The sequence below is a fragment of the Acinonyx jubatus genome, chromosome B4, assembly GCF_027475565.1.
Source record: "Acinonyx jubatus isolate Ajub_Pintada_27869175 chromosome B4, VMU_Ajub_asm_v1.0, whole genome shotgun sequence".
Taxonomy (NCBI): domain Eukaryota; kingdom Metazoa; phylum Chordata; class Mammalia; order Carnivora; family Felidae; genus Acinonyx; species Acinonyx jubatus.
Window position 1 is genome coordinate 83349619 of NC_069387.1, and position 14856 is coordinate 83364474.

The 14856-nt window shown below is 40.0% G+C and overlaps 1 protein-coding gene across 3 annotated transcripts in view; it reads right to left on the reverse strand.

Moving 5' to 3' along the window:
• Positions 1–14856, reverse strand: part of LRIG3 (leucine rich repeats and immunoglobulin like domains 3) — a 51735-nt gene that overhangs the window by 36403 nt on the left and 476 nt on the right. For 2 of the 3 annotated variants that reach the window (XM_015073260.3, XM_015073258.3), the window contains exons 2-3: positions 9213–9284; positions 8927–9001 (exon numbers count right to left, since the gene is read on the reverse strand). In XM_015073260.3, the coding sequence (XP_014928746.2) occupies positions 8927–9001; positions 9213–9284 (147 nt within the window). Of the gene's footprint in view, positions 1–8926; positions 9002–9212; positions 9285–11736; positions 14839–14856 lie in introns of those variants that run through there. The other variant, XM_053226438.1, reaches the window with a different exon arrangement.

A 14856-nucleotide genomic window follows, 5' to 3' on the forward strand; every position in this document is an offset into this window, starting at 1 on the left:
CGTCGGGCTCTGTGCTGACGGCTCAGAGCCTGGAGCCTGCTTTGGATTCTGTGTCTCCCTCTCTCTCTGCCCCTCCCCTGCTCATGCTCTGTCTCTGTCTCTGAAAAATAAATAAATGTAAAAAAAAAATCACAAATACACAACTGACAAATGTGACTGCAGGTATGACAGCATCATAGACACTGTAAATAAAGGTGATAGGAAAATGTGTCACGTGAAACCTAAGTCTGACTTAGCAAGAATTAGGAAAAGGGTGAGTACTGTGGGCAGAGAGGAAAGTGTGCAAAGGGAAGTGACGCAGAACAAACTGGCACGCTCCTAAAAGCAAGAGCTGAGTCTGGAGAGGGCTCAGCAGGGGAAGATTCAGATCGGGCAAGCGCCTTGTAGGTCTTGTGAAAGATTCTGCTCTTGACCTAAGAGGAGTGGGGAATTCCTGAAGGGTTTAAAGAGCCACGGCATGATCACAAATGTTTCATATCTAAATTGAGAATTCAAACACCTAGCAAACCTGTATTGTGGGGACTGGTTTATGATTAATTGTAAAGATAAACGTAGAGTGTAACAAACACATCTTTGTGTACAATAAACTCTTTTATGTGCAAATCACATATAAACATTTAAAATCCAATAAAAGAATACAACTTATCATATTAAGATGTTTATGTGTTTATTTTGTAAGACTTCAGCTTTATGAGCTTATTTCCATTAAACACAATAACGTCTGGGTTATTTACATTGGTAAAGGCTATAGCCTTCAGATGCAATGTCCTTTAAATACAAAGACACTAGTCCATTCATCCACATCACTAGAGCAGACATTTAGGGATGAGTTCTTCAGTTAAGGTGGTCAAATTCTATGGGCTCATCTACACCCACAAACGGGTAAAGATGATATGGTTTATGTCCACTTAATCAGAACAAAGCTCCCAGATTCCCCAGAAACTTAAGATTCTAATTTTGGCTAAAGCTTCTTCCCATTTCCCTAATTAACATGACACATTGGTAACCTTCTTTCAGACGCTGACTTATATAGGTTTGGTTTAAAAACAAAGTATTTGAGCTTTACCACAGTTATACAGTTGCTTAGTTACATCATCACTTGAAATTACATCAATCATCGTATGTGAAAACGTATGTAATGCTTGCCTTCCTTTTATGCAGCTTTATCTGAGTTATAAACTATTCAAATATCAACACGCTTTAAAATCACAAACTGAGTTTGAGGGATTATTTAAATCAACTCTGTGCCATACAACCAAGCAATGGTCTCTTGAGTCACCATCTCCCAAAGATGATTTTATTAGTCTGTAACAAAAAATGCATGCTTATGGATGAAATTCCCACTCAGTATGGTGTTGGCTTCTAGATCTATCTATATATATATATATATGCACATCATGATATATATATTCTGATATATATGTATATATATTGGTACATATATTCTGATATGTATATATATATGATATGTGTATATATATTCTGTTATGTATATATATATTTTGATATGTATATACATATACACATATCAGAATACTGCAAATCTGATTTTTAATTTTTTTTATTTTTTAGAAAGAGAGAGAGAGAGAGAGAGCATGCACAGGGGAAGGGCAGAAAGAGAAGGTGACACAATCCAAAGTAGACTCCAGACTCTGAGCTGTCAGCACAGAGCCCGATGTGGGGCTCGAACTCACGGACCATGTGATCATGACCTGAGCTGAAGTCAACACTTAACTGACTGAGCCACCCAGGCGCCCCTGCAGACCTGATTTCTAATCACTAGTTCAACTCCACCCTTTTCATCATACAGAAGTCAATGTTTACATGATGCCCACCCTGTGGTCAATTTCCTTTTGTGGGAAAGAGAGATGTGGCCCTAACAGACAGCAAGGGCCAGAGCACAGGATAGTTCTAAGGATGGATGGATAGCAGGTATTTGGCAAATTGTAACTGTTAATGATCAACAGCACATTATTTATCTTCATGGCATTTGATTTTGAAAATGAACATGGTTTAGTGACTTGAAAAAAAGGAAAGAAGATTCTGTGCTTCAATGAAATGTAGTCATTCTCCTGATTAACAAAAACGTCATTTCCTCCTCCAAACCTGTAAAACACTTAGGTGCATCACTACCAACTTACCCATGTCTCCTTTCCTTCTGTGGACCTCATTCACGCTCACGTTCCACACACACTGAAACTACAGCTCTCTTCCGCACTGGGACAGCCCTAGGCATCTCTCCATCATTCAGGGCATCACCCTACTCGCAGCATGCCCTTATTGTCTGTCTTCCCCCGTTATTCCTTATTTAAAGACCCTTGAGGGCAGAGGCCAAGTCCCATTTTTCTTTGTTCCCTAGCACTGAGCACATAGGTGGTGTTGCTGGGCACCCCGAGCAGCTCAAAATCCACCTACAGACACACAAGTCCTCAGGGTAGAAATGCTGTTCAGTCATTACAACTGAGTTTTCACCAATTCTTTGAACTACTGGAAGAGAGCAAAAGTTTTCCACATAAACCACTCCAAATGCAAACGCAAAGTTCTACCTCCCTCCCTCAACTATGTGGCCAGGATGTTTCTCAATCCTGCCTTCCCCCTGTGACCCTCTGGCTCCAGAATCCACTCTGGCCCTGCTGCAAGTGCTGCTGCTCGCACCTTTCAGAGCCGTCTCCTTCTGTTCACTCTGCCATTTGATCCTGCACCGGAACCACAGGAGATGGAGGGGCAGACATCTCACACTGTGTTTACAGATAAAGAAGAGGTGACGAAGTCGGCCCGAGGTCGGGCAAGTCACTGGTGTGAGACAAGACAACAACGTGTGCGCCCCATTCCCAGTTCAGGTCTTTCCACTGTTGTACAACGGCCCCACGGTCTCTCTCCTGACTCAGATATTTAACGAGCACCTCCTGCGTGCCAGATTCTGGGCTGGGCTGCTGAGGGACTAACAGCTCAGTAGGACATGAGTCTTACCCTGGAATGAGACATGTGACAAATGCCATTGGAGAATCTGAGGGAGTTTCAAAACTAAAGGGAAAAAGCCACCTTTCTTCTCAGAATTCCATAATATCATGCAGGCCACACAAGCTGTCAGCATCCCCAGATGCCCAGGACTGTTCCTTGCAGCGGGTAAATCACATTAGACCTCAGGAAAGGGCGTAACCCCCGTACTTCCCCACATCCCAGAGCATCCCCGGTACAGGAGGGCACGTGATGCGATGGGCCCCACGTCACACCACGTCAGGCTCTAATGTCAGCACATGAGGGGAAAACATCTACCAATAACACACCCTTGAAGATCCCTTTAAGACAACAGCGAAGTGTTCTTATGCAGGCATATTCTCCCTCCCTGAGTCCTATACAACCAGTTTTGCCTTAAGTGTTGGAACAGATCGATTATGTATTTTGTTATTGTTTCTTATTTTGAATTTTCAGTTCAGGACCTGATGAAATAGTTCACATGTATGCTGGGCCCAAAACCTGAAGACCAAAGTCATCCCAGGTGGGCTGAGATATTCAAACTAAGAAAGGCAAATAATGAAGGGGGGCTTTTATTTCCCACACACTTCCATCTCAAACACACTGCAGGGCGTGCACTCACTGGCTAGAGCGGGGAGCTGAATCCTTTCACTACTTAAATTACTTCTCTTGTTCTTTCTTTTACTTATTACTATTGCTGTTGTTATAATTTATTATTATTTACCAAGCACGCAGAGTTGAAGACACATTAAGTAAAACATACATATGCTTGGTCTTCACTATAAGTTTTTAGGTACTGGTATAGACTAAGTAACAGGAAATCTGCCTGAATAATGCTAAGTGCATGTGGCTTTCCATATATACTCCTTAATTTGTATACCTAATTAAGCACCGATTACATGCTATTCATCTGCCAAGTGCTAGGGAGACTAAGAGCAGGCCCACAGGCCCCAAAGTATACTACGGGAGAAAAGTATGAAAAAAATCATTTCATTACCATGTAGGAGTTGGACATACAAGGCGGGAGGGCCTGGATAGATTAGGGGAGGCTTAAGGAGATGACCCTGACCCCCAGGATGCTGCACATGACCCTTCCCTCACCTTCAGGCCATGATTCAAGTGTCATCTTCTCAGCAGACCTCTCCCTTCATCCCCATTTAAAGTGTTTGGGGTGGCTTTGGGCTCCTGGGTGGCTCAGTTGGTTGAGCATTCGACTTTGGCTCAGGTTCCCTGAGTTCTCATGTTCCCTGAGTTCAAGCCCCATGTCAGGCTCTATGCTGACAGCTCAGAGCCTGGAGCCTGCTTCAGATTCTCTCTCTCTCTCTCTCTCTCTGCCCCTCCCCTGCTTGCACTCTCTCAAAAATAATAAACATTAAAGTAAAAAAATAATAAAATTGTAAGCCCCCTCTTGCCACAAACCCCTATTACCTCAGCTCTTTTTTCTTCCTAGCCCTCACTACCTTCTGAGCACATTTTTTATTTTACTTTTTTGTCTTCTTCCATGAGAAGGTCAGCTCTGTGAGGGCAGGAATTTTGTCTGTTTGGTCAAAACAGTAATCTCAACCTGAGACGGTACCCAGCACATAGCAGGATTTGGCAAATACTCAGAAGCCTTCCTTGAACATATTAAAGGGCATCCGCCAGGGCTCTTCTCTGTTCTTGCTTTCCCAAGAGATAAATGCCAGAACAGCATTTATCAAGAAACTGAAGTAATCTTTAAACAAAAAAAATTGTTAGTGTCCTCTTACTCCTCACTAGAAATGGAAACTTCACAGCAGTGACTTGTCTGTTTTGTTCACTGCTGTGTTCCCAGCACTTAAAACAGAGTCTGGCACTGTGTATTTATTCCACGAATTTCACTTGGGTGAATGATCATCATCATCATGATCACAGCTCATATTCACTGAGCACTCAGCATATGCCAGATGGTTCTATCTGTATTCTCTTTTCAGATCCTCACAACCCTAGGAGGTGGGCACTGTTGTGATTCTCATTTTGTAGATGAGGAAACATAGAGACTTGCCCAAGATCTCAAACCTAGTAGATGGAAGAACCAGCAAATAATTCCAATTTAAGCTTTGCTTTAATCACTGTTCTGCTGCTGTGACATAGTACTGGCATCACTCTTGGGCTACCACAGTGGTTCCCCCATCATCTGTCCCCTCTACACCACCCTCCGGCCACCTTCAGGACATCCTCCACACTAAAGACAAAATGACACCTTCAGATAGCGAAACTCATCACCTCATTCTGCCTTAAATCTCTTCATTGGCTGTCCATTGGTAGAGTACACATTTTGAGGTCCCACCAGCAATGTTTATAATAACCACCCTCGAAGGATGACATTATCATTTCTAGAAAAATTACAGGCTATAAAGAACATGATGGGCTTGGGAGAAATGCTCTACCCTTGAGATAAGAAATAACGAGAAAAGGCTTATTTGATTATAACTGGATTCCATCAGCGGTTCCAGAAATACTTACTGAATATCTAATCAGAACCAACTAGGTAGATGTGTTAAAATGGATATTCCTGGGCCCCACCCAATCCCATTAATTCAGAATCTCTAGGGAGAGGGTCAGGAAATAGACATTTTTTAACAAGTACTCTGGGTATTCCTTTGACATTCAGGGACCTAAGTCTTTTCAACTCTAACACATAGGCAAGTACTTACATGTTGAGCAATGCTATATAAAACCACCAGTGTCAAGGCCAAGATCTAACCAACTTTATTTAATGACCAGTGAGAACTCTTTTGTTCAATAATAATGTTATGTAACAATAATGTTATATAATTCAACAAAAATGCTCTAACTCAAAACTGCCCGAACTCAAGCCATAATTTTTACAGATGTCCAATGTTTGAGTGGCTCATGCTGCCTCACAGGAGGTCAGAACTACCATGTCTGGTGAAATTAACTTATTTATGCCAGGTCAACAGTTTTATTCTTTTAAGTTTGTTTATTTTGAAAGGGAGAGGGAGAGAAGAGGAGACAGCGAGCGAGCATAAGCAGAGGAGGGGCAGAGAGAGAAAGAGGGAGAGAATCCCAAGCAGGCTTCGCGCTATCAGCACAAAGCTGATGTGGGACTCCATCTCATGAACTATGAGATCATGACCTGAGCTGAAACCAAGAGTCGGGCGCTTAACTGAGCCACCAAGGTGCCTTATCAGGGCAACAGTTTTAATGTATGTTCATTCCAAACATTATTGCATTTCTTCCCTTAACATATAGCATCCTGCCACGGCTACAAAATAGAAAAAAAGAAAAAAAAATCACACAAACCATGTGCTGCCCCTAGCATGTCAAATCACACAAACCATGTGCTGCCTCTAGCATGTCAAATGTGCTCTGGGTGGGATTCAAAGAAAAGCAAGTCTATTCAGGTCTTTTACATTCTGACAGACCCCTAAAAAGGTTAGAGATGAACTTTGTTAAGGGAAAGTTCAATGCTCATCCAACCACCATCCCAAAGACCCTGGTATTTTACCAGGCTTCCCTGACATTATCAGAAGTGGTCCTTAAACGAATTCATCTCTGGACCTGGGATGCCGTTTGCTCCTGGCTCCTGAAGATGAGAGAAGGTGAAGGTCTCACCAGGTGCTCTTCTCTGCCTCCAGCTAGGAAGGGTCTCCACTGCACAGAGCAGCAAAGATATGGAGAACCAACCTTAAATCTTTTTGCTCAAGACTCCCAACTGATTTTTCCTTTCCTTTAATATGTTTCCAAATGATTTAACTTGCACAAATGACCCCCAAAAACCTATTTTCCTCCACAAATGTTATGAAAAAACAAAAACAAAAACCAAACACCTTGATCAAAAAGAAGTCAAACAGTCCTGAGACCTACTTTGAGAGACATGGTGCTTAACTGTGGTGCCATGGCAAGTTTCTAATCTAAGCCATGGGATGTGGTGGAACAATCTCTTTTGAAATTTCAGAAATTTAAGTTCTGATCTAATGTTCAAGTACTTCTATATAAAAGAAAATGCTCTGTCCTATACAACACAAGACAGAAATTAACAGTGCTTCAGAAACAATGACCGTGTACTGCAATATCGAAAGAGGACTACAGGAGAAAACAACACATTTGTAAAAGAAAACAGCCAGAGAAATACATTTTTCAACATATTTTATAGGCATGAAAACAATTTTTCACTACCTATATTGAATTAGCAGTCCCATCACATAAATAATCCTTTGCGGATGCTGTGTAATCTAGGTAATAAATAGGATCTCTCATTACATAAAAATGAACAAAATAATCCCCGGTCAGACATGCTGCAACACATTAACGGGAAAGAAAGTGAGAGTCTTCAAGTTCAGTAAAAGATTATTTAGCGCTCACTAAAGTAAAACACAAATGACAACAGGGAGGACGGTTCAAATTTCGAAGGCTTCTGTCTTTCCAGAGTTCTTTTTCAGTTTTCAAATTATAAAGGAAAGCTTGAAGTGTAATTAAAATCACCTAGGTTGTTTATTTCCAATAGAAGTTTCTAATTTCCTTACAAGTTCTTACGATTTCAACTCTATACCAAGCCAAAGAGAAGACTGTTTTCCCCACCCCACCCAGATTCTAAAACTCCACGGTGGACCCTCTCAACCATGAAGCACCCAATGACCCTCAACTCAAGACTCTCTTGAACATGCTGACAGAATCTGCCAATACACAGGACGAGAACAGCAGGGGGAAGAGGCATTCCCTGGGATTTAGAAAGGCCCCACTGGTCCAATGCGAATAGCTAAAGCTGTTTAAGATACCAAAACCAGTACTCCATTTCGACACCAAATTCTTAAGCAATTATGAAAGACAAAGAAAACAGGTATTAATGCTAGCATAAAAATGTTTCTTAAATTCAGTGTTTATTTGTCAAATACCAACTCCTTTTTCTTTCATTCCTTTCTGTTTCTGATCTTTGGAAAAACCACATCAGTATCAAATGTCACTTAGTTCTTATTCAAACAGAGGAAAGCAGACACAGCGGCTGCACTCGTGACTTAGGTGACCTGGGCCCTCAGTAAAACCCAACCTCTATAAATCACCAGATGTAAGCAATTGGGTAGTGATCACTTTAATTAATTGAACAGCTTTCCTGAAATTTACTGTATAATTTCAACCCTCACAACACCTTTCCTAGAAGCAAGCAACAATGGTGGTTTTTTCTTAAGTTGTATTAGGAAGGAAAACATTTTAAGCTCAATGGCTTAAATATATTTTTAAATCATTCAAGATCATGGTGGCAAGCTACTTAAATTTTAGAAACTAAATGTTGCACATCCTACATGCTACCCTTAAGTGCCGAAAGTCAAAATTATGCCAGAACCTCTCCAAAGCATGAGTATAAACATGTTATTTGTCCTAAAAATACAGGAAATTTAGCACAATTTTTATTGTATTTGAAAACTCATCTTCGTAAAGTAACATGCAGTGGTGTTTATAACTTCAATCACGTACTTAATTTTAACTGTATAAAGCTGATATTTTGATTTATTGTCTCTGAACCTCGATTTCTGCTACAGGTACCACACTTAAAAGAGAATACTTCAGTGTCTTATTACCAACTCCCACTTCTCACAAAACAACTCCAATCACCCTCCACCAGGAACTATGTAATACCTAACCCACAGATCCCATGCCGACCACTGAGCAATAACCAGAATTAGTCCTAGTCTACAGGACATCATCCAACACCTGTCTCTATGAGGTGAAAGCAGCTCTTCTGAATCTTGGAGACCAGTTCAGCAATGAGAGCAACACATAAAGTGTGTTGTTACAATGGTACTTCAAATTTGGGAGAAAATGGCTGGAAAACAAGTCAACCAATTTAAAAAATGCTTCTACATTATCTATAGAAACATTCGTATTTTGCTTGTAAGACCTTTACTCTAGCAGAAATGCTACTACCCGTGGTCCTTGCAAACATACACACAAAATCCTAAGGTTCACTTACAAGGAGAGAAATGTAATATTTGCTGAGACTGGTCCTAGATTTGGAATGGTCTCCAATTCATTGTTGTTCAGTTTCCTTTAGGTGCCAAAAAAAAGGGGGGGGGGGAGAAAAAAAGACAAAAAGAATGCTGATTAGATAATCTGTAATTCACAGAGGTAAAACCTTTATAAAATTAAAGATACCTCCCAAATTAAAAGTTTTTAATAATTTACTGTTATCTAAATGTTCTTTACAGTTAAGTGGTATATTTTATTCAACCTCAAATAGAAAGTAAAATAAGACTCACACTTCTCGAAGGCTCTGAAGGTGGCTCATGGAATTTGCCTTGATTAAAGACAGTCTGTTGTGACTCAAGTCCCTATGAGAAAACAAAAATAAAGTTATAGGTGGTTTCAAAACAAATCACTAACGGTCTTTAACAAAGTGCAAGACAGTTATGAAATATCTCTATCAACACTAGTGACAACATAAGAAATAACTGGTTCATCCTTTCCCCAAACTAGATGGTAACCAAACTGCCAAAATCAAAAATACAAATTCTGAGGACAAAATTAGTTCAGGAGGCTGGCAGATTCAAGTGCTTTGAGCCTACAAATTTTTAGGAGATGTTTTTTGGCACAAGGTGAACAGATCTTTTGTGAACTGGTTGTTTTGCTTCACCCTCCCCATCCCCTACCATCTCCTCGCTTCCAACCTGATATGATGAAGTCATGGCCTATGAAAAGTGGCTAATTAGGCAGGCTGCTGAAACTCAAATCTCTAAAGAAACCTTTTTATTATTATCATAAAATTAAGCATAGGTGTCTTTATTACAGTCAAACAAAATAGAAATTGCTTTTTATACATATTTGTTTCTCTGGGTTTAGGCACCAAATTATTTCAAGTACCATTTTGTGTGTGTGTGTGTGTGTGTGTGTGTGTGTGTGTGTGAGAGAGAGAGAGAGTAGGAAGCCACCTGAATTCTACTTTCCTGAATTTCCCAAATCTCAGTATCTGATAATGTAATGTATAATTTAAACCACATAAACCACCTACAAAGTAGGCTGTATAGAAACCTATGATCAGATTTTTTTTCAATCATTAAATACATCTGCTTCTTACTCAAAGACTTAACCTGAGTAACAATTTCCATAAGACAGCATTATTTTTAAGAAAGCAAAACAAAACTTCTACTTATACAATATTGTAGGCCAGGCCATCATCTGAGCATTTAAGATTCAAGAATTTTAAAGAAACCCAGTAAATATTTGATGGCATTCCCTTTATGTGTTAATAAACTGAATGTGCGCATTCCACGTGGTATAATGAAAACGAAATGGTTGGAACAGCCATCGAAAATCAGGCTTACAAGCAGTATGGCTTAAAGCTCTCCCACTGAAGGAAGCTTACCAACCCTTACCAAATTAATTCTTTCAGTGTTTAAAAATGAAGACTTGTAACTAACCCAAGTTTTAGGTAACCAAACTTGACTGGAGAAAAGCATGAACCAAAAATAAAGGGCCGAAGAATCACATCCAGAGAAACACAGTGTAACTTGGTGCACATCTATTAAGCTAACAATTAGAAACCAGCAATCCTTTCAAGTCTTTGAATTTTTATTTTGAGAATAAACCTGGATTTCTCTATTTCACCTAAATAGAAAAAAAAAATCTGCAAAGGTTTTATTTGAAACATGTTTGCTTAAAGACCTACCAGACAGTAACAGACATGAGTAGATTTGTTCTGGTAGAGTTATAACATGAAAAAAAATCTGGCACAGTCTTTAAACTATAAAAATCCTGCAATTACAACCACTGCTGTGCATGCTCACCACGCTGGAGCCAGACACTTTCCCTCACGGCCCAGCTCACGTCCGTCTGGAGTTCATCAAGGAACCCGTGGGCCCAACAACTCACGTTAGGATTCAAACAAAACCTGTGTGCTTTTAGCACCACAGACAGTCACGGATTTCCCACAGGGTTTCAAAAACAACCAGCGAAAAGAGTCCTTCACCTGGGAGGTAGCCTGAATCAACAGAGAGTCTCATTTGGATCCACTTAACTAAAGAACATTGAACCAGCATAAAACTGCGTCCCTGATTGTTTCAATTTTTAAAAGGAAAAGGGGAGCCAATCTGGCATTGCCATTTAATACAGGTGGTTTTCTTTTTAATTAGAAAAAACTAAAACCACACTCTTCGCTTCGTTTTAAACATTATTTCATAGGGCAATCCTGTGAGAAAAGAGAGCGAGTGTTGAGCTTTTTTTCAACCAGTAATGGGATGAGATCTCCAACAAAAGACCTTTAAAATGAGAAACTGCCTTCCAAGAACTATGCACGTGCTGGGGACCACTCATTTCTGATCCAGAAGCGGGAACTGGCAACCTTAAATATTTCAGTTATTGCAACACACTTCCATTCCTGAGTTTTGTGTACTATTAAAACCACATTATATGTGGGAGGAAAAAAAAATCACCTCTTAAGTGACTTTTACTACTAAATACTTAAAGCCACGAATCTTTGAATGCATCTAAATTTAGATTTAATACAGTTTATGTTTCAGAAATGATTACTTTCCAGTTAAAGGATGTCACATTTTCCTCAGTCTTCCCTATATTGTTTTTATGGCTAAACCACATTAAAAACAAACACAAGTCATACAATGTCGATATTTTCTTAAACCCGCAAGAACATTCAGGGAGAAAAGCAGATTCTTCATTTTTAGGGTTCCATTAATGAACACCTTCCCCAGGAAACCTTACTAAAAAACTCTGTAGAGTGAGGTTAATAAATGTGAAAAGTGGCGAGGCAAGGAGGTGTGAACTATTTACCTAGAACTCAGCCGGCCAAATGCTTGAAAATTAAATGCTACATGGTAGAGAAAAGTCTTCCTGCACGTTAGCAAGCAAATAAATATACATGAAAATAATTCATTTACAACATTTGGTTCCGGCCATCATTTTGTTCCTTTTAGCATTTGGAAATCTGACTTCCAAGTCAAATTTTAAAATGCAAATCCAGCTCAGCTTCTTAATCAATCCCACTGGGGCCTGCAGAGCTGCAAATTCAGCAGAAATCTGGAAAGCTGAAAAACAAAAAGCCAGGCTGTAGCTGTTTTAAGACACTGATCCAAAGTGACTCATAAATCAGCCTGCTATGTTCAAGTTTTAGTCTGGAAAATACAGAAAAACAGCTGTGAAAACCATAAGGCCCATTACCCCCACTCCAGCCCCAATTCTGGTACCGAGCAGACGATTTCTAACAGGAGAACACTAAAGCCACACCAGCAGAAAGTACCTTTTGGACTTTCGCCTCAGCCCAGCTAACTCAAACATCTCTGTGTGATAAGATAATTCTGAAACTCCATTGAGATTTTAATACGTTTAGCTCTCACTGGCAATTGAGCAACTTCTCTGTCTTTTGGCTAAAGTAACATATTCCAACAAGCACTCCTCTTTGGGTTCAGAACTCTGTAAGTGCAAATTCAAAAGATGTAAACTCAAGTCTGCCTTTAAAGGCAGTTTGTAAGCAAAGACTTCCAGTAGTTACTGTTTTAAAAGCCACTTTCAGTAAAGTACTACAAGTTACTTTTGGAAAAGAGAACTACGGTATTATTTTACAGCTCAAACTACTCAATTTTTCACACACGAGATTCTTAAGGCAATACATTACAACCGAATAAAGTGAACAAACTACATACGCATTTAACTTGCAAATTCAACAAAAGACACAAAACACAAAGTTTTCCTGAATGGTGTTCTCATCAATTAGTCCTAAGGCAAATGTTTACTATCTTAATTACCCGAGAAAGAGTTAAGATACGGGAAAGAATGATACGTACTCTTCTGTTTAGTTCTCAACTCTGAAACAGTCTACTTAAACGCTTTTATAATTGTGTAAAATTTAAGAAACGGTGATCTTATGCCTCCTGTTCCAAACACCAAGTAACAGAGAAGTAAAGCCCAATTCCACGTGTTTTTCTGCTCCTTTCAAAGGTGGAGCTAGGAGACCTCTAGAGCTTTAGGAATAAAAGAAACATTTATAATAAAGAATTTAGACCGCATGGCTTGGTGACAACTACAAAGTTGGTTAAAAGTCACACAAGTACAAGGATGACAGAACTGTCCAATGAGTGATCACAGTAGGGCTTCTGACAACAGACCTGGTGCTTATTTATACAAGTGGAACTTATTTTCACATATATTTAAGGAATGTGTACTTGTACTGAGACAATTTACTGCTGGCGGAAATGTAATTAAAGATTGTGCTAACCAAATAAACTGTAATTTGTTTTTAGTGTGCCACCAAATTATCTGCAAAACAAAATCCTAATTAGGTCAGCTACTTTTAAGACAACGTTTCAATAGATATCAAACTCCTTTTGGTTTAACTCAACTTCTAATCAAGACCAGTACAGTTATTTTTTTTTTAAGACATCCAAATTCACACCAAAAATATATATTGCACACTGGCATGACCCAATAGACTACTTGGCAATGAGAAACTACTAATATAAGTTTGGCGAATGATTCAAGCATTTCTAAACACACCCCAGGAAGGACTATTCATTTTCTTTTTCTCATCTCTCTATTATTCATACATGTTCACCTCCAGTCATTCAAATGTTCAGTTCCATATGTTGTCAATAGAGCCATTCACATTTCATGAATAAGGCAGCATGACCTCCACAAGAAGCAATTGAACAGAATTAGCCACAACTAATTGAAAGTCTTCCTGCTTCGGGTTAAAGCCCTTATCTCCTTTCAATTGTAAAAAAAAAAAAAAATACACTATTAAAACATCATAAGAGATTAAATCATCTAAACCTTTAATTCTACTTTTCTGTTAAAGTAAGGTTTATTAACACAAATAATGTGCTTTTGGGGCCAACAGTCCCACAATTCACAAATAAAGATTTTGATTAGCGCAATGATTTAAAAACACAATTTCTTAAACTACCAGACTAAACTTTCTACTACTATTACCAGGATGAAGGCAGAATTTGCGTTGCAATTCTGCTAGGCCCAAACCTAAGGATTAAGGATGGACTGTATTTCAACTTTTTTAGACAAGATAACTTTTTAATTTTTTTTGAGAAACACAAGTTTTGATTATTTACATTTTACACAAGTCCGCCAATTTTAACAAAAGACTGGGGCCTGGAGAGCCTAAGGAGAGGACATTTGGAAAGAATCAGCCTTTCCAACTAAACTACATTTTCTTCCTTGTTCTTCCACGCAGTTGGCAGTGATTTCAAGTTTTCAGACTTCACAGCTAGCTTCCAAAAACTTGCATAACAGCGTCCAGTCCTCTGTCCTAAACTGTTTGCTGAGAAGCTACAGAAATCACGCCCTTCGTTCTGAAAACTAGTTCCTTCCTTTCCATATCTACTCATCAGTCTCGCCGGAATCAGGATGCGTTACAATTTGGTGGAGGCTTTACGGAATTTCTTATAGGCGAAACTAAGCACAGGGGAAGAACAACAAAAGGATGTCTACTACAGCTTGGACGGAACTCTGGCGAGGGGGACTTCTCAAAGGCTCACTCAGTTACTGATTAGGAACAGTAAAGGGGGCCAGAACCAGTTAGAAACTGTAGTTGAGCCACAGGATCACACACTCGGGGCGAACTGCAAACGCCGGTAACACGTAGGTTGCCACCTCTCCTGTCCCGCCCTCGCAGGGGAGCGCAGTGGAATCCCCTTGGCAGGCTCAAGGCTCAGGACCCAGGCTCTACCCTTTGGAGTTGTCAGCAGCTCCCTTCCCCCGCCCACCTGCAGCCAGGCACCGGGGTAGAGAGACTGAGGTCTCGACGGCTCCTTTTCCATCCCCACGGAGCGCCGCTCGAGGCCTGGGCCAAGAGCAACTGCTCCAGAAGGGCCAACTGAGCGCCGAGCCCCAGGCCCCTTGCGAATCTCGAGCGGCTCCCCCCAGTGCCCTCGAAAATACTTA